Genomic DNA, 21,186 nt, shown 5'->3' with positions numbered 1-21,186 from the left:
CACTCCTATGGGTTACACTTTGCAAATTAACTCTGTCTAGTTGAGTACTGCAATCCCACTCAGTAGCATCAGCCCCCCTAATTTGTGTTAACACACGTTCAGTAATATTTGCAAAGCCGCTTCACATTTTATTTAGCAGGAAGGAATCACTCTTCCCGTTGGGTTTGGGCAGTGCTCAGATTTAGCCATCTGTTGTCTTCAAGTTCTTCATCTCTATGTAAAAAAATCAAAAGCACACGCAATTTAAAATAGCGACATTTCGCTAAACTTTGTTCCTGAGCTGCCCACGTGCGCCATGTTCCAGTTGGTTACCAGGCAACACTATGTAGAAGAAATTGATTTCCAGGCGCTCAGGCAGGTTACTAACCTTTTGTTACTGATTTGACACGATCTAATTGTTCTACAGATATTTCACGCTCATTCACATCTTTCAGAGAGGAAAACACATAAAATAAGCAACTTAATTATCACCTATTAAGCATTCTAAGTGCCAGTGTGATATAGTTCAGGCCCGCCATGCTTGTTTTCATCGCAGTTATATTACATCTCTCTAAGTAATCTATAAAAATGGGAACAGTATGGCATCAGTAAGAGAATAAAAACATCCTGGGTTCCATCTTGGATCATTTTGTAACCATGAAACTAGTGACATAGTATGAAAGGCCGAAAAGAGACATCCAGTTCAGCCTATTGCCCCCCAATGTTTATCCAGAAGAAGGCTAGAAAAACCCCAATGAGGTAGAAGCCAATTTTCCCCATTTTAAGGGAAAATTTCCTATCCAACTCCAATCTGGCAATTGTAATAATCCCCGGATCACCGATCCTTCTGAATTTATTAATAATCATAACTAGAGATGAGCGAGTATACTCGGTAAGGCACATTACTCGAGCGAGTAGTGCCTTAGCCGAGTATCTCCCCGCTCGTCTCTAAAGATTCGGGGCCCAGCGCGGGTGACAGGTGAGTTGCGGGGGGGGGGGGGGGGGAGGGAGAGAGAGGTCTCCCCACCGTTCCTCCCCACTCTCCCCCGCCGGCCCCCGAATCTTTAGAGATGAGCGGGGAGATACTTGGCTAAGGCACTACTCGCTCGAGTAATGTGCCTTACCGAGTATACTCGCTCATCTCTAATTATAACATATGAAATTGTATCACTCAGGAAAGACATCCAGGCCCCTCTTGAACTTTTTGGTGAGTTCGCCATCACTCATCCTCAGGCAGAGAGTTCCATAGTCTCACTGCTCTTACAGTAAAGAACCCCCTTCTATGTTGTGTAGAAACCTTCTTTCCTCTAGACGTAGAGGGCGCCCCCTTGTTACATTCCTGGGTATAAATAGATAATGGGAGTGATCTCTGTATTGTCCCCTGATATATTAATACAAATTCATTAGGTCATCCCTCAGCCGTCTTTTTTTCTAAACTAAATAACCCCAATTTTGATAATCACTCTGGGTATTGTAGTCCGCCCATTCGATTTATTACTTTAGTTGCCCGCTTTTGAACCCGTTCAAGCTCTGGTATGTCCTTCTTGAGTACCAGTGCCCAAAACTGTAAACAATTTTCTTCCTGGGTTAAACTGGTGATATTTAGTGGAGAGTTTACTTTACCACTCTGCATTTCATCTGACATTTCATTTTCCTCTGTGAAGAAAAAAATATTGACTAGATTTGCTTTCTCCTCATCACCTACTACAATTAATTATTAAAGCGACAACACTTCCAGTATTATTCTGTTTACAATTTATATAATTGAAGAAGAGTTGAAGGTCAATTTGATGCCATAAGGTTTTCATTTATTAAATCCATTTTTAGTGGATTCTTAGGAATGCCGAATAATAAAAGTGTATGCAAATTGTAAAACATAACCCTAAAAAATAACAGAAAAGTAAAGTTAAGTCACACTCCACTCAAAATCTCAAAATCCAAATTTGAGAGCAATTAATCACAATCTACTATTTAATCACAGCTGTAGCTTGGCATTTCTACACCCAGGGCAAAGAATCATTTTGGTGTGTGTCCTCTACCCCACCCATAGGGGCGTGATGAAAACAGAAAAAGGCAGTAAGGAGCTACAGATAGGCTACAGACTCTAGGGCCATAGTGTATATACATACAATAGGGAGTAAGGATGACTATCTTGTTCCATCAATGTCAGTGCTCCAGGCCCAGAGGCAGCTAAAACTGCTACTCACTTTTGGTGGCCTGGCAAACAGCAGAAGAGATCTCAGCTTCCTGTATTTCTTTGAGTATGACTTAAAAGGAACCCGTTACCAAGTTCATGCTGCCCAAACGACCTGCAGCATGAACCTGAACCTGGGACAGGTGTGTACACTGTGCCCATGTATGTCTTAGGCCGGCTGCACATGAGCGGATTTGCATTGCGGTTCTGCAGCAAATACCGTTCACAGCATGCTATGGGAAATCACTTCTTCCTGCACACTTGTGAAAACTAATTGCGATTTCCGCAAGTGGAGGAAAAATCATAGCATGCCCTATTTTTGTGTGGTGTCCGCACGGACGGCTTCCATTGAAGTCAATGGAAGCCGTCCGACCCACGGCCTGTCCACAATTGACATTGTAGACAGGTCATGGATTCCGGGTCATCGCCTAGCGACGTCAAAAAAAGAAGCAACGACAAAAAAGAAGATTGGAAAAAAAATCTGTACTGTGCATGTCCGACAGTGAGCCGTCGGGTCAATCCTCCGCCATGACTCGGAGCACCATTCCGAATCAAGCTTCAAAGTACGTTTATTCTGAAACACCACAGAAGATGCCAATAAGATGTATAATTGAATAACATTGTAATACCAAAGAAATATCATTGAATCTCAGAGCTTTTCCACTATAGCGATGACCCTGGTTTTATGTTCTCATCGATCACATTTTTATTGTGCTGAACAGCCATTCCTATAATCAATAGTATTATCCTCAACATTCAGGCAATTAAATCTCATCCTCACCAGAAGTCACTTTTATCTAATGAACCACAAGGTGCATAGGGAGACACAACAGTCTGTCTAATCTCTTTAATGTTAGTGTATAGCATTATGTGTCAGGTATAGGGATCATTAAGTGACTCATATTATACAATATCACAGTGTCCATTTTCACTTTACACCCATTTATATATATTTGTAGTTCTCCACCTAAGGGTGGATTCAGACGAACGTATATCGGCTTGGTTTTCACGCCCGGCCGATATACATCGTCTCTCTCTGCAGAGGGGGAGGCTGGAAGAGCCGGGAGCAGTGCTCTGAGCACCTGCCCCCTCTCTGCCCCTCTGCACTATTTGCAATGTGGAGAGGTGGGATGGGGCGGAGCTAATTCTCAGAACTTATCCCTGCCTCCGTCCCGCCTCCTTTCATTGCAAATAGTGCAGAGGGGCGGAGAGGGGGTGGAGAGGAGGCAGAGAGGGGGTGGGAGCTCAGAGCACTGCTCCTGACTCTTCCAGGCTCCCCCCCTGCAGATGAGGACGACGTATATAGGCTCGGCATGAAAACCGAGCCGATATACGGTCGTCTGAATCCACCCTAAATTTGTATATTATTCCATCAGCTTCCTACATAAGCAAGAATCAAAAGTAATATGTATTTATATATGTTAATACTTAGCGGGGCTCCTTTGGCCCTAATGACATTAGACACTCTTTGTGGTATACTTTCTAGTAACATCTAATACACTTCAGATGGTATTTCCCTCCATTCACTCTGTAAACTTCTGATTTCTATCAAAGGAGATGGACGCTATTCATATTTCCTGACGTGACATTCCAGTTCGCCCCAAAGATGTCCAGCAGGGTTCAGGTTGGGACTCGGTGCTGCCAGTCCAATCATGGAACATCCATATCCTCAAACCAACATAAAACAGTCTTAGATTTATTTATAAATGTATTTCCCTGTATCAAGTCCCTGAAGAATAAAACAGTTTTGGTTCACCATATGACCCGACTACTGGAGTCACTTCCCACCATCTATTCCAACCTGGCAAAACTTTTTTTGAAGTACCAGCTGAACTTTTCAAAAGTTTGCTCGCCACTAATCCAAAGAATAGGCCATCAATATATAACTCCTGGAAAACCCCTGAAGGGTCTGTTTTACAGTTACGGGGAAAAAAAATTTTGTCCAGCACCAGGAAGGTCTGTTTTCTATGACCGCATGACTCCTTTATGTATGATCATTGCATTAAAAAACCATGTGTATGGGTTTGAACAATGTATACACAATAATTGATTTTAATACATAGATTGATCATTATCACAAGCAATGCCGCAAAAGCAGCATAACAAAGAAATAAAAGAAAATGATCATTACTAATGTTTCAAGGCAGCTAATGCACAAAGCGTCCTCATATCCTGGGTAGATATTAATCTTCTTGGGTATCCAGGTAGCTTCTCATATACTTCGCACTGAACGGTTCTCCATTCAAGTTCATCATTGGAACAATCCATTGCAGCCTGACAGTTTGCATATGTCTGTAATATATGTACAATATATACTGTATAGATATTTACAAAGATTACAAAAATACATTTCAGGTATGTACATATATAAGACTTGTTTACATGACAAAGTATGTCGTCAAAGGAAAAATCAAAAAGGAAACCCATACTAAACAGGTAAGACAAATGTAATGTCATCAATACCTGAAATTCTGTTTGCAGTCATTAGTGATGCCGTCTGTCAGACTAAAATCCATATTGTTGCATGCAGGAAAATATAGACTGAAACTTAATTTATGGGAGAAAAAGATGTGCAATGTGGGTATTTCACTACGGAGGTTGTGTTTGATGGACCCATGTGGTATAACTCTGACACCCATAGACTGCTACAAGCAGATAGTGTACATCTGATTGCCTTGGATTTTACGTGGAAGGGTGTTCCCTCTGACTCTAACACATGCCCAAAAATAGCACAACATACTCTTTCGCATACCATATTACAGAAATATGCTGTAAAAATGGAGAAGTAAAGCGCCCCCTTGTGTTTAATATGGCCCTGTAGGGACTCCGTGTGCCACTGTACAGGTTTAATGCATTCAACAATATCTTGTACATCAAACCTAAGCCTAATTCTTAGGTCTCTGCTAGTGTTGGGCAAATCGAACCAATAGAATCCTGTTTCAGGTCAAACTTTAATAAAAGTTTGGTTTGCCATAAACCCGAACTGAGGTTTTAGCAAAGTTCTACCAGGGTTCTACTGGTTTGGTTCTCTCAACACTAGACCGGAACACTGGTGTACAACACAGTCTAGGAGGCATATAATACTCTCAGAGTGATATACAGGTCTTTTATGGCTCTTAGACAGTGTTATACACCCATTTTAGGAGTTAAGGTAAAGTTCCGGTTTTGGTTTCAACCAAACTAAACTTTTTGCAAAACTTTTGCAAACTGGCTGAATTGAACTTTTCAAAAGTTCATTCATAAGTAGTCTTTGCATCAAGGGTCTCCAGACAGCAACATTTTTGGAGATTTTTTTTTTAAATTTGAGGTTCTGTAGGCAAAAATAATATCAAGATTTCAAATCAAATAGTTAAAGGTGTTATTCAGACAGAGAAAGAAGAATTGACAACAACTCAGAGTGCTACACAAACACCAAAGAAGCCATACATTTCTTCCGCGACTTCCATTCCAACAGTACCCAGTCTCCCGTTGCTCTCCACTTCCTGCAGCAATGATGATGTCACCAACAGCAGGGACATGTGACCACTGCGATCACTGGTTCCTTTTGGCCAGTGATTAGCTGCAGCAGTCACGTGTCCCTATGTCAGAAAGTCATCACCGCTTCAGCAGGAAGAGGAGAACAGTGGGCACTGTGAGCAGCGTGGGATTGGGGAGGTAAGTATGGTTTCTTTTATGTTTATGCAGCTGGTCAGCAGCTTTCCAAAAATAGTATGTAACGTACATGTTTTTTCATAGATTTCAAATGTAGCTTGTTTGATGAGTGTGTGGACTCATGGCCAGCCAACAGTGTCATATTGAGCTCTTGAGCATGGCTGGACATGAACAAATACTGGTAACTGTCATTTATGCCATTTTATTAGTACTCAATAAGACAGAAGTGTGTAACTCTAGCAGATGCAGAAGTTATGGTCAAACCCAGGCCATGGGGCCTATAGGTCTCTCTGCCTCATGTAAGGAGACCAGTACATCAAATAAAGTATGATAATTGGACAAGAATTCATGTAGAAAAGGATCCAGCACAGGATGACGCATAGGATAAAACTCTGTTTTTATTGGAGGTCCATAAAATGCAAGTCCAGCAACAAAGAACTGTTGACATACTTACACGTTTCAGCAAACTACTGTGTTTTTTGCGCTAGACCTGCATTTTAGGGATATACAATAAGAATTATATTTTATGCTATGCTACATCTGGTGTTATATATCTTCTATATAAACTACTGCCTCCACTCCAGCCTCTTCCGTAAATAGGTGAATTGACAAAAGGAGGAGTAGTGAGTAGACCATTGTGTTTATGTTAGTATTATTGGGTGAGGGTGTAGACATAGAGACAGCCCATGCGGTTTCTATGGGTCCACTGGAGATAGGGTCCAAGCCCTAGATGATGAGCAATCAAGAGTGAAAAATCAAACCAAGGATCATCGAATGGAAATTATAGGCAACAAGCACCAGCTTCTTCTGTCCAAGATGGTTAGGAGTGTGGTGCTATCAACCAACACTAGACTGGTGCCCATTTATAGTCTTTGCTGTGACACATATGCGTAACCCTAGAGATACTGGCTACATATAGTCAACTGGTAAGGAAACTTCTCCTTGAAATCACAGAAATTCCAACCATAAAATGTGGGAAGGCAGAAGCCATAAATCCAGTTTCACAAGCACTGGACTATGATGTATATATCCAACACACTTTCATAAGGAATGCCAGGAGACTGAACAGTGAAATGGCCCTATATCCAAACCACAAGATCACATTTCATTACACATCATGTAAGCAAATAGTTGGTTTGCTTGACCAAAGAGGTTCTTTTAAAAAGTCCATACTGTACGTATATCTGACATTAAGACACAGAGCTTTCTATATAATAGTGTTCTATCCCCAAGCATTCCTATGATGCAAAGTAGATGTTCATTACTTTTAGTGGCTCTTTAGTTCTCGGTTTCACGGCTTAGCATTATTTCTTACTAAATAATAGAAATCTCAGACAGACAGAGACTTGTTTGTACGGCCGGCTAGAGATTGTGTTCTAAGCCAAATTTCGTCAAGGTTCTCAGTTTACCTGCTTTGACCGAGCGCCAGTCTGAGAAGCCTTTCAATGTCGAGAGGAATGGGTGCTCGCTCAATGAAACTTTTCACCAACTGGACTTCAAGTTAGGATTTCATCGCAATTTATTTTATGTTTTTATGGACGGGGGATCGAAAAGCTTTTTGATTGCTTTCAACGGCCTTATATAACCTCAGAGCTTCCACCTGGTACAAGACGACTAGGATGATGAGCAGATTGACAGGAAATGAAGACCTACTTTAAAGTGGTTGTCATGCAGAGCCAACCCCGTTTTATATAGAAATTATGGGGGAGGGGGGGGGGGTCTTCTGGTTGAGATTCCCATCTATGAGCCAAAGTAAAGAACCAACAAAGAGCAGTTCTAATTATGGTGGTCTTGTCTTGTTCATGTATTACACGGTTGGCCATTCATTTGAAGCTGTGAGTCAAAAGCCGTTTTTTTCAGCGACCACACTGGTTCACTAGGGAATTCCAAAGTTGGACCTATGGCAATCACAAGATGACCTCTTTAACTTATTATATTAGCCATTAAGAATATAATACACAGATAGACTCTGCATATGGAATTGATAAAAATGATGGTACTTGTTTTAAAAGTCGAGTAAAAAAAAAAGTTCAAGGGACGGCAACGATAGAGTTAAAAAAAAAGTACAATAACCAAATATCCAATCATGGTGTCCATGGATGCATTAAACATCTCTGGGCAAAAAGGGCAAGCTTGAGAATACTTTATAATTGCTTTATACTATACAATATGCATTGTTGTGTGTGTATTGTGCTGCCGTGTTCACAACCATCAGCATTGTAAAACATTATATGCATGTGTAAATTATGCCTTGGTAACAAACACAGTCATTGACAAGGACTGTAGAGACATGGGAGGACGATGGTATTACAGGATCAATAGAGCAGAGCTGTCAATCACCTTGACTGGAGTAAAGCCCCACCCACGAGGAGTTACTTGCTCAGAAGTGTAAACAAAGGGAGCTCGACAGCCATAGCCAGTAGCACAGTTGTTCTGCCGATCCTGCATAAGGTTTGGTTGACTGATTATGATTAATACTGTTACATCTTCCCAACATAACAAAAAGTAGTTGATCAGTTTGGCGTTGAGGTCAATAGAAAAATTATTTAATAATTTACATTTATAAATAATCATCAAAGTATTAGTCACAGATCGTCATTTGTCTTCATCCATTTGAATAAAAATATCATAAAATCCCATGTAAGTTCTTATTTATTTAGGCACTGTTACCATAACTCAACAACATAGCATTTGGTGCATTGGAGCACATGAGATCATTCCATGGCATCCTTAGACCTGGAACTCAAACATATCTGTCTGTTTTTTGGCCAGTTTGGCAACTTCTTCTCTTATGGCTTTAACCAGTGCGGCTGTGGATAGGTTTGTGATGGAGGCGTCCGGAGTGTCAGTGTCTGCTAGACTTTGTTGAGAAGCTCCTATAGATGGTCCCGTGGCATGGTCTAGGCTTGGATGTAAATTAACTGGCTGGCCAAACTGCCTGGGAAGTCGGGAAGGAGAGTTTTGTGGGTATCTTGACCTAGGATATGCCTCAATGTATCCTGGGAGTGGAACCTATGGTAACAAGAAATAGAAAGATGTTTTGTGTTTATAAGAAAAAGCTGAGAACAGATCAAAAGTAACATTAGGCACAAGATGGCTAAGTGCATGATATCTAGAGTTATAATACGGCACATAAAAAGCTTTATGGGGACTTCATGTATCTCCGTATGACTGTAATTTCATATGAAGGTTTTTTTAATCCGATCCCAAATTATTCCAAAGACTCCATAATATAGTGTAGTACAGCAAACCGTAGAGACATATGGAGTACCTATGGCTCTGTAATAGAATGCCACAGGGGATTTTGTGTGCTTTCCTACAGCCTTATGTGCAGGAATCCTTAGGTTACCGACTAATCTTTATGCAATATAGAGTCCTTATATTTGAAATATCTTCCTTCTATGAAAAAACTACCTTTGGATTAATGGATATCACTATTGGAGTCATTATATATATTACTTTTCCTAATTACCAAAACTAGTAGTCTTTGCACTAATTTATTTGTCCATACACAAAATGCCCCAAAGACTTTCGACTCAGTGGTCATTGACAATGTTTTTGTCATATGCCCCAAACCAATGAAATCTGATTTTTCCACAGATGTGAAGGCGAAGACATTATAGTCTGAATGAATGGATTTGGCAACACAGTATTACGACCCCCTTTGGTCTTTGTGCCACCAAGAGTAAATGTCTTACCGAGTCTGCCCACTGTCCCGGTAAATCATTCTCTCCTGAGTATGACATCCAGGCCTGGTTCCGGTATGAAGCTGGAGGTTGTGGAATGTAATAACCGGAATATCCAGCTCGGTTCCCTGGTATGGCGAATACAGCAGGCATTGAGTTACCTAACAAAGCAATGCATTGATTGAGAATGAATATGACCTAGAAGCACCATGAAATTACACTCAAAAAATGATCCAATGATAGAATGCATTGTGGCTCTAGAACCAGGAAAGGAAGCCTATTCATCGCTACCCATGATTTACCATTAATTTCCTGCCATCTGGAAACTAGGTTAGTGAGGGTTCCCCATCCTATAGAACTATTTACCTTTCCCTGTACCTACTTGTATCTATCATGGAGGAAACAAGGAGGTGTCCAATGGAACTCATGCCTCGAGTAACAAAATTCTGGTTTATTCGATTCCTTAGACCAACTGGAGTAATATTTTGTAAGTCCACCAACAACCATATTGTCCCCTATAGATCCCAGAGAGGCACTGGTTCATCTAAAGCAGCTCACTAGTGTAAGAACCCCACTAAACTCCTCCTGCTATCTAAAATTCCCGCCCCCCCCCCAAAGAATCTTTTATACCGCCCAATAATCAACCAAGAACCTTTGCCCGAATGCTCATTTCCTGAATCATCGGACCATGTAAATGTGCCAGCAATCAGCCAAAGTAAGTTAATGAATGCGGGTTTTCTTATCTCAGGACAAAAATGCGAATGTGAAAAATACAATACTGAAGTATTGCAGTATATGGTAGAAGCAATCAAACAATCACAAGTTCAAGTTCCCTGAAGGGACTCCAAAATAATGCAAAATGTAAGTGGAATTAAAAATGTTAAAAATAATAAAACTTTTTTCCATTTTTCCCACAAAATGATCAAAACAAGAAAAGAAATATAATTGTCATCACCACGTACAAAAAAACTTGAATTGCTAAGTATCACATTATTTATCCCACATAGCGAATGCTGTCAAGATACACTATGCTAGAATTGCGTTTGTTTTTTTTTGGTCACTCAGTTGTTCATTGAAAATTTTATAAAAAGTGATTAAAAAGTTGTGTGCATGCCAAAATGGTAGCAATAAAAACTACAGCTCACCTCTCAAAAAACGAGCCCCGGCACACACCCATCAATGAAAAAATACAAAAAATATGGGGCTCTGATTATAATGACAAAAATAATTTTTTATTTTCACAAAAATGTTTTTTTTTAGTTTTTTTTAAGTAGTAAAATATATTAAAAAATCTCTACACACTTTATCGTCATAATGGTACTGAATAGAGATGAGCGAACGTACTCGGTTCGGGTGTTTTTGCACTCGAGCACCGCTTTTTCCGAGTAACTGACTACTCGGATGAAAAGATTCGGGGGGCGCCGGGGTTGAGCGGGGGGTTGCAGAGGGGAGTGGGGGGGGGGAGAGCTCCCACCTGTTCCCCACTGCTACCCCCCGCTCCACCACGCCGTCCCCTAGCGCCCCTGAATCTTTTCGTCCGAGTAGTCAGTTACTCGGAAAAAGCGGTGCTCGAGTGCAAAAACACCCGAATCGAGTGCGCTCGCTCATCTCTAGTACTGACCCATAGAATGAAGTTAGCGTTGCATTTTAACCCCATCATAAACACTGCTAAAGGAACGGTGCTGTTTTTGCTTTTTCATTACACCCCACTTAAAATTTTTTCAAAGTTTTCTAATACACTACTGGTACCATTAAAAAATACAATTGTCCCACAAAAAACAAGCCCTCAGATGGCTATGTCGATGGAAAAATAAAAAAGGTTATAGCTCTAGCAATGTGCAATGAAAAAAATCAAAAACTGCAAAACGTCTGCTAGTTAAGGATTAAGCCACTACCTATCAATGATCCCCTACCTGCAGCCGGTCTACCCCTACACTCCTATGGTCATCACTGCTTCTATCAGGTACTACAAGCAATTACACTAATTAATATTCCGGATTTATCAGACAATCCAGGAGCTTTGATTTATGACACCCAGTCCGGTCATGACCGTTGCCAAGGTATACTTGATTATCTGGTATATAGAGAACATAATATTCGGCACGCTGGATCCTTTCTGTAATTGATTGGCCTCTTCTTACACACAGTTCATTGTGGAGTTGTTTATGGATAAACACTACATTGTGGCATATGGGTCAGGCTGTAATTATCATGCAGGTCCCTATTATCATCTGCTACAAATGGTAACAGCTAATGAGCGGACGTCTCTTGTGGAAAGAGTAATAGAACAGACTGTGGATATATCTCAGGGGGGAACTTGAGGACGGTACACACATAAAATTAAAATATCAGGCTGCCTTCGAGGGCTCTCCATAATATAATGATCTACCCGACGGGATATACATGTATTTAAATGCTATAGATGTACATTGAAGGTCACTTCAAAGGGGACCTTCAATGTACCAGACCTACAAAACTGATGGTAGGTCTTCATACCCTCCACAATAGTGAAGGCCATTGAGGTCATTGTTATTAAAGGGGTTGTCTAGTTGAACAATATCTGAGGATAGGCTATCAGTAGTTTACAACGGGGGTCTGCCACCCGAGAGGCCAGGATTATTGTTACCACGGTGGCATGTAAAGAGGTTTAATAGTGTGTTCCAAAACATTTTGAGTTGCTCTTACGTTTCCTGTTTCATTTTCCTACTATTCATACTTTCTGCTCTGTGAATTGATAAAATGTGGGAAATTTGAACAGGAAAAGACCAGGAAAGACTAGAAGCAATGGGATGAAACGGAAAGACACAGATTAGATATTAGAAACTACTTTCTGACAGTGAGGTGATCAATGAGTGGAACAGGTGGCCACGGGGGTGGATAGTTCTCCTTCAATGGAAGTCTTCAAACAGAGGCTGGACACATATCTGTCTGGGATGATTTGCATTGGGGGTTGGACCCCCATGATGACCGATGACCCTTCTTACACACTTTACCACCAAGTATCCATGCCCTAATACGGTCATATTTAATGTACCACGTTTAATGTACCAGGCTCAAAAGTATCCTAAATGAACCATGAATGTGTTGCACTATCTAGCACCCAGCTCTTATCAAATATACTGTTCTTTGCCACTGGCAATCATGAAGTAAGGTTAAGTCCCCTGGCTCCAAAATTTTCTTAGCAGACTGCTTTTGCAGTGTTTGCCATTCCCTTTCCCAGTCATCTTTTACCCCCCCAGCAAGCTGGGTACTCATTTTACCAACTTCGGAAGATGGAAGGCTAAGCCAACCTTGAGCCAGCTACCTGAACCAAGAGGGGATTGAATCCACAACCTTCAGGTCGTAAGCGAGAGCTTAGGACTGCATTTCTGCTGCACCACACGGGGCTCGGCAATCATGACTACTATATGCAATACATTACAGTATTTGATTGGATCCCCATTTGAATAGTAGCCTATCCCGGCAATGCCATAAGGGCTCCACAAAACCAGAGCTGGCCCATGGACCATTATAATGGCAGCGATGAATATTACAATTATCATCATAGTTATGTTATAATAGATAATAATGTTTCAACGACTGGTTGCCCCCAGATGTATTATCTTAGCACATATTCATGGTGACTTGGTCTCACCTGAATAATTTGATACAGACTGATCCGTTTGGGCCACGCGGACAGGCACCCTTGAAACTGCTGGAAACCCCACATGCTCACCTGGACCTTGGTCATTTCCACCAGGCTCTGGCATTCTGCTCTTGTTTGCCATATCTGATGTGGATCTGTATAGGGTAATACAATTCTGGTTACTGCACATGACCATAGAAATACTGTATTACTGAACTCCATCCTAATAATGTAATTCTAACAATATCCCAATACATCTTTGGGGTATTCAATATTGTGCGTTATGCAATAAACCATTTTTTCGTCATTGAGTCTATATTAATATATTGGCATAATCCACACTAAAATAGCAAAAAAAAACAATAGAAGATAGTTAGCAATTAGAGATGAGCGAACGTACTCGTAATGAGTACTTACGCACCCGAGTACCGCCATTTTCGAGTACTTCAGTACTCGGGCGTAAAGATTCGGGGGGCGCCGGGGGGCGGGGAGAGGCGCGGCGGTGCGGGGGTAGCAGCGGGGAACAGGGGGGAGCCCTCTCTCTCTCCCTCTCCCCCCCCACTCCCCACTGCTACCCCCCGTGCCGCCACGGCGCCCCCCGAATCTTTACGCGCGAGTACCGCTGTACTCGAAAATGGCGGTGCTCGGGTGCGTAAGTACTCGTAACGAGTACGTTCGCTCATCTCTATTAGCAATATTCTGTAAAATGTTCCGGGAACACCTCTGAATGGGAATTTGAAGTATGCAACAAATAGCTCAACACAACTAATGCAACAAGGGGTTTCTCCAAATTCAACACGAAATGCCACTTTTAAGGGGGTTGTCCCGCGCCGAAACGGGGTTTTTTTTTTTTCAACCCCCCCCCCCCCCCCCGAGACAACCCCGATGCAGGGGTTAAAAAAGAACACCGGACAGCGCTTACCTTAATCCCCGCGCTCCGGTGACTTCTTACTTACCCGGTGAAGATGGCCGCCGGGATCTTCTACCTCCGTGGACCGCAGCTCTTCTGTGCGGTCCATTGCCGATTCCAGCCTCCTGATTGGCTGGAATCGGCACGTGACGGGGCGGAGCTACACCGAGCCCCACTGAGAAGAGAAGAAGACCCGGACTGCGCAAGCGCGTCTAATTTGGCCATTAGACGGCGAAAATTAGACGGCAACCATGGAGACGAGGACGCCAGCAACGGAACAGGTAAGTGAAAAACTTTTGATAACTTCTGTATGGCTCATAATTAATGCACAATGTACATTACAAAGTGCATTAATATGGCCATACAGAAGTGTATAGACCCACTTGCTGCCACGGGACAACCCCTTTAAGGATCACTGTAGCCTCAGAATTATTCTACTCTCTGAGCAGAATCCCTTATAAGAGCACACATTTCCAAAACAGGCACTGTCTTAAACACACCTGATGCAACTAATCCAGGGCTTCATTGGTTGCATCGGGTGTGCTTGAGATAAAACACATGAAATACGTAGATTAGCTAGGGCGTTGTTGACTGTGATGTTTGATCGCATGTTAGAAATATGGTTAAGTCAAGACAGTGATGAAGAAAGTTGAAAGAAGAGATTATTGTCTTGCACAAACATGGAAAAGGATACAAAAATAGCAAAGGGTCTCTATGTTTCTAGAGATACAGACAATTAGAAGCATTGCTCGCAAGTTCAAAGTTAGAGGAAAACTGACTACACTACCTGGATGTGGCAGAAAGAGGAAGCTATCACCGGCTGCCACAAGATTCCTAAGGAGGTAGGTGGTTAAACACCCTACAGTGACTGCAAAAGACCTTCAGCAAGATTTGGTGGCAGCTGGCATCGAGGTTTCCATTTCCACAGTAAGGCGCATATTAAATGCTGAATGTCTTTGTGCCCAAACTGCAAGAGGTAGAGTAGACCTCTAGTGACTCAAAAACACTAGTAATGTCAGCTCAAATTTGCTCAAAACCATATAAATAGGCCATATACCGGTTTTCCCAGAAAATAAACCCTACCCCTAGTTTCAGGTGGGGGGCTTGAAATATAAGCCCTCCCCCGAAAATAAGCCATAGCAGTCTGAAAAAAGCAAAAACATCAATACTCACCTAGCCGGCGGCATCTGAGTCTTTCATGCTGGCCCCTGGGGCTGCAGCAGGCTGCCGTGTCCTCTGTAATGACATAGAACTCTCCTTCTGGCGATAGGGCTTTGAATACCCCTCCTCCAGCAAGCGAGTGCTGTAATTGGATCGAGCACCAGCCAATCAGAGCTGGCGCTCGATCATTCACAGCCATTCAGTGAATGACATCACTGAATGGCTGTGATTTGCTCGTCGAGCCCCGGCTCTGATTGGCTGAGCTACGGCACTCGTGAGCCAATCACAGCGCTCGTTCACTGGAGGCAAGGTATTTAAGGCCCCGTCACCAAAAGGAGAGTTCTGTGTGAACACCGAGGAGACTGCAGCCTGCCGCATCGCTGCCGGAGATCAGCATCGCCAGGGAAACAGACGCCACGGACCAGGTGAGTATAAGAGTCTGTCCCTCCTCCCTTCCCCGGAAAATAAGACGCTTGCCTCTTTTGGGGCAAAAATTCATATAAGACAGTGTTTTATTTTCAGGGGAACACGGTAATTCTTGGGCTTCTGTTCCATGGTGTGATGAAACAAAACTGGAACTTCTGTGGCCTATGGATGAGTGGTATATCTAGAGATGGAAGAATGAAGCATACGCTGAAAGGACACCCTGCCTACAGTAAAGAATGGTGGTGGCTCGGTGATGCTCTGGGCTGCTTGACTTACTCTGGCACTTGAAACCTGCAGCATGTGGAGAGCAAGATGGGTTCATACCTTCATTGAGAAAGTTGAAGCTTGGGAACATTGGGCCTTCCTACAGGCCAATAATCCCAAACATATATCAAAGTCCACCAAGGTTTCAGAAGAAGAATCTGGAGTGGCTATTGCAATCATTCAACTTGAACCCCATAGAAAATCTTTGTTGGGATTTGAACTGGGCGGTCGCAGCACCCAAATCCAAGAATATTAGTGAACTGAAGGCCATTGTCATGAGGAATTGGCTAAGATTTCTCAGGAGCAATTCCAGAAACTGGTGTCTAGCTATGCATAAAATTTGTAGCAAGTCATAACGGCAAAAAGGTGCTCTACTAAGTACTAAAGACGCCTCTCAAGGAGAGATGGATAATTTTGAGGCTGAAGTGGTTATTAAAAGTGGTCAACAGTCCATCGCTCTACCCAGGGGCGTAACTAAAGGCTCAGGGGCCCTGATGCAAAACGTGAGCTGGGGCCCCCCCTCTATCTGTTTTTGTACCCGTACCCATACCTAATCCATGCTGCACAGAGACATAACTTGAAGCTTCTGGGCCCCAATGCAAAACCTGTAACAGGGCCCCCAACTATAATGCTTTATTCATAGTACTGGGCTCCCAATATGGAGAAGAGAGGCCTTATGGGCCCCCTTAGGCTCCTGGGCCCGGGTGCAACCGCATCCCCTGCAACCTCTATAGTTACGCCCCTGGCTCTACCCCTTTAAATCTGCAGTTCTCACTGGTATAGACTGGACGCCTTTTATAGTTTATTTCTTGCACGGTACGTATCAGAAAAGAAGGACGTCCACCAAAGGCGTAACAAGAAGCTCGTGGGCCCCATTGCAAATTTTTGTAACAGGGTCCCTTATCTACCATGTGCCATTTATAATACTAGTGTTCAGGGGCGTAACTATAGAGGGTGCAGGGGATGCGGTTGCACCCGGGCCCAGGAGCCTTAACTGGTCCATAAGGCCTCTCTTCTCCATATAGGGAGCCCAGTACTATGAATAAAGCATTATAGTTGGGGGCCCTGTTACAGGTTTTGCATTGGGGCCCAGAAGCTTCAAATTATGTCTCTGTGCAGCATGGTTTAGGTATGGGTACGGGTACAGATACAGATAGAGGGGGGGCCCAGCTCACGTTTTGCCTTTAGTTACGCCCCTGCTGGTGTTATCTTATGTGGTAGAGGGGCTTTTGAGCTCTGACCCACCAATATGATATCTGGAACTCATAAGACAAATTAGCCATTTAAATCAGCCCGTCTTTGTTTGCCACGCACACATGCCTTACGGGCGCAAAAAGTAAAGTAATATATGCCGATGCGCCTGCAAAAAATCCTCGCTCAGTGTGCAAAAAACGTGCGCCGAGGCGCGTGTAAATGCGCGTACACTGGTGTGAAGGAGGTCTTAAGAGTTAACTAAAGCAGTAGTGAAGTTACTGTCGACAACCTTATCAGCCACTAGGTGGCAGAATTTACCAGGAAAAGAAGAGTATTGATTTGCAGCTGGTGGAACCGGCAATTAAAATGCAGAAACCCGTCCTCAGTACCGCAGTGATTTGCTTACATCACACAACTATTGCAGATGTTCCCTGTTTAATGTATGTGGGAATTTCTATCTTTAGTCATTAAGCATGATTGTCACGTCCTGCAGCATGGGGAAATGTTATGTTGAATTACCCTAATTTTAGAGCAGTTTGTAGATGGGTAATCTGCAGAGCCGTCATTACTTGTAAAGGGTTCTTAAATACCGGGAGCCGTTCCGCTATATCGTAAAATGATGCTGTAAATGCCACAAAGCGATACACATGGCTCTACATTGCTGCGTTACTTCTTAGGGAAGTAGTTAAAGGGCACCTCTATGGAACCCTACATTGTGAGAACTGTGGCACTACATATACTGCAAGTCCATGTTATTGGGATTTGCAAATTGTTTCTATGTTCTATTTCATAAGGGTCTAGGTACTAGGAGTGCAGTGTTCAGAATGGCCTGCAGAGGGTGATAGACAGGCATTCTGATACCTTATGAGAGAGATAACACCTGTGGGTGTGACAGGAAGTGAAATAAAAAGGATCAGTTCCTCCCACACTGGCTGCTAGCCAGAGAGAGACAGGCTGTAGTACAAGCCATCAGGAACTTGGAGCCTAAGGTCCGGGGCGGACCAGTTTGGTCCGTCACGCATCTGAAGGAGGAGGATGCCCTCTAGACACCTAGTGTGGGGGTTAGTGACGGGGAACCTGTGGGTTGTGACATTGTATGTACCACAAGTTTGCTGTGTTGTGACATGAAATAAATGCTGTGACATTTGCATATTTAACCTCCAAATGGGAGACATATCAGACAATATTACATTCAAAATAGAGTTTTCGGATGGAATAATACCTAAAACAAGCAAACCAAATCAGTACTTAAAGGCTATGGAAACCTTTGTGCATACAAAATCAATACCCACATATCTTATTAAGCCCCTGCAGGAAAAAATAATACACTTATCTGGTTTTTTGCATTGAGTTTTCCTTCTCATACATTTAGAAAGCCTTATACAATCAAGTTTCTGGCTCCCGAGCATGCCAAGTGCTGATCAGCTGGTCTGTCTCGTGAATATACACATGAATATACACAAGCTCAGCTCCTCCTCCCCTCTCCTGTGTAGCATAACCACACCCACTCATGCTCTCACTGAGTAGCTGCTGGTCATCCTCTCTCAATGCTAAAAATACCAGAAAACTCACCAGGAGTGAATCACAGCCCTCTGTAATAGTAGCTGAAGTTCATAAAGCCTGACGAAGAGTCCATAGAAGTTCCGAAAGCTCGCTACAACATCATGTATTTTTGTTAGCCATTAAAAGGTATCATATCTACAAGATTACTTGTACATACTTCTTACTGAGAACAATCACACTATGACACACTATGATATAACTGCAACAAGCCATATACTTGTGTGTCCATCACTTGACCAGGTCAGATTTGAATCCGCTGGAAGTAAACAATGATGGTTCCTAATAAATAACAGCAAGCACAGATCTTGAAAACCGTGATATAGAAAGTTTACTGGAAGATTGTATAACTTTTCATTATACAAAAAAAGAATATTTGCTTTAGAAAAAAAGAAGTATCCCTTTAATGTAGCAAGACAACAACATGAGATTTACCTCCTTAGAGAGGGAACAGCAACAGGACCTGTCCGGGGAGGTACCGGCGGGGGCGGAGAACCGATAACCATCTCAGGTAGTTGGGAAAATCGGTAATTCTGTTGGAAAAGAAAGAAATTTAGAAACAGCTTTGGTGGACAGTGTACCTGTGGATTTAGAGAGTTGGATGGACTTGTGATGGAACTATAGATGAGCGAGTATACTCTCTAAAGGCAATTGCTCGAGCGAGTATACTCGCTCATCTCTAGATGGAACCAATAGACAGTCGATGAAGAAGAATCTTACAAATCGGTATAATATAATGCTTTTTGGGTCACAGATTGCTTTTATATGATACAAATGGTAAGTAATGATAAAAATTCTGTATTATGCACCAACTTATTATGACCATTTCCGCTATAAAATCCTGTAGTATTTCATGGTGGCCAATCAGATGATCACTCATCCATATAATACAAAAAGGACCGAGTCTACTAGAAAGGGAATGGTGTCATAGTCTGATTCTCCATCCCACCAATTAGAGAGCAGTCCCAAGAGGGGCGACCCAATCTATGATGTCCATATGCTGTAATAGGGAATATAGACAGGCGGTATCTTTAAGCCTCCTAAAACCATAATGTTTCAAGGTCCCAGAGCAATGAGCCAAATGGAGGAGCCTTAGTGGTTAGTACTGTTGCCTTGCAGTACTGGGGTCCTAGGTTCTAGCCTGACAAGGACAACATCTACCTGGAATTTGTATGTTCTCCAAAAACATACTAAGGCCTCGGTCACACGGGCATTTTTTCCTGCAATTTGCACATGCGCATGCGATCTGCGCATATTTAGAACCATTGCTTTGCAATGGTATCTGACACATGGCCGCTTTTTATGCGCTTGTCCGATAAATTATAGTACACGAGAAATCGCAGATCGCGCCTATCTGCGATTCCTTGTGCTCTATATATGCGCTCAATGGGGCCGGCGGCAGCAGCGCCGACCCTATTGAGAACATATACTACAAAGATCATTCTCCTCTGCCACAGCTGTAACAGCTGTGGCAGAGAAGAATGATGTTCGCCCATTGAATTCAATGGAGCCGGCAATACAGCCGGCTCCATTGAAAGCAATGGGCTGCTGGCGAGCGCAGGATGAATTTTCGGGAAGGGCTTAAAAATATAAGCCCTTCCCTGAAATTCATCCAAAAATGTGTAAAAATTTTAAAAAAATGTATACTCACCTTGTCCCTGCAGCCGGAGTTCAGCCGCGGCCGGCCGGCAGTTCTCCTGAACTGCTCTGAGTAGTATTCAGCAGGCGGGGATTTAAAATCCCCGCCTGCTGAATGGGCTGCCTCTGATTGGTCACAGCCCTCACCAATCAGAGGCAGCTCTCACTCACTCACCCATTCATGAATGGGTGAGTGAGTGCTGCCTCTGATTGGCTCAGCGCAGGGACCAATCAGGGGCAGCTCTCAGCTACTAAGTTACTGACATAGGCCTCTTTCACACGACGGTATGCGTTTTTACACTTGCTGATCGCGGCCAAAAATCACGTGAAAGAAGAATCGCCGTGATTAAGTCCCGATTTTAATTAGCATTTTCTCATCCATTCTCACAGGCAGCTGCCGCATGATGTTAGAAAAATACACTGCAGCGCGGAAGTCCCTCGGTCAGCAGAAATCCTTGGAATGACTACTAATGCTTAAAGGGGTTGTCCCGCGGCAGCAAGCGGGTCTATACACTTCTGTATGGCCATATTAATGCACTTTGTAATATACATTGTGCATTAATTATGAGCCATACAGAAGTTATAAAAAGTTTTTTACTTACCTGCTCCGTTGCTAGCGTCCTCGTTCCCATGGAGCCGACTAATTTTCGCCCTCCGATGGCCAAATTAGCCGCGCTTGCGCAGTCCAGGTCTTCTCCTGTTCTCTATGGGGCTCCGTGTAGCTCCGTGTAGCTCCGCCCCGTCACGTGCCGATTCCAGCCAATCAGGAGGCTGGAATCGGCAATGGACCGCACAGAAGAGCTGCGGTCCACGGAGGTAGAGGATCCCGGCGGCCATCTTCACCGGTAAGTATAGAAGTCACCGGAGCGCCGGGATTCAGGTAAGCGCTGTGCTGTTC

General features: G+C 43.0%; 1 protein-coding gene across 3 annotated transcripts in view; it reads right to left on the bottom strand.

The window, feature by feature from the left end:
- Nucleotides 1-4,273: 4,273 nt before the first annotated feature.
- KIAA1549L (KIAA1549 like) overlaps nucleotides 4,274-21,186 on the bottom strand; it is a 155,807-nt gene continuing 138,894 nt past the window's right edge. For 2 of the 3 annotated variants that reach the window (XM_066583263.1, XM_066583264.1), the window contains 4 exons: nucleotides 19,086-19,183; nucleotides 13,226-13,290; nucleotides 9,523-9,671; nucleotides 4,274-8,836 (listed from right to left, as the gene is read on the bottom strand). In XM_066583263.1, coding sequence (XP_066439360.1) covers nucleotides 8,555-8,836; nucleotides 9,523-9,671; nucleotides 13,226-13,290; nucleotides 19,086-19,183 — 594 coding nt within the window. In that variant the 3' untranslated portion in view covers nucleotides 4,274-8,554. The remainder of the gene's footprint in view (nucleotides 8,837-9,522; nucleotides 9,672-13,225; nucleotides 13,291-19,085; nucleotides 19,184-21,186) is intronic. The other variant, XM_066583265.1, reaches the window with a different exon arrangement.

The sequence above is a fragment of the Eleutherodactylus coqui genome, chromosome 11, assembly GCF_035609145.1.
Source record: "Eleutherodactylus coqui strain aEleCoq1 chromosome 11, aEleCoq1.hap1, whole genome shotgun sequence".
Classification (NCBI taxonomy): domain Eukaryota; kingdom Metazoa; phylum Chordata; class Amphibia; order Anura; family Eleutherodactylidae; genus Eleutherodactylus; species Eleutherodactylus coqui.
The sequence above is the reverse complement of the archived record's forward strand: the minus strand, read 5'-3'. Positions and strand labels throughout refer to the sequence as shown.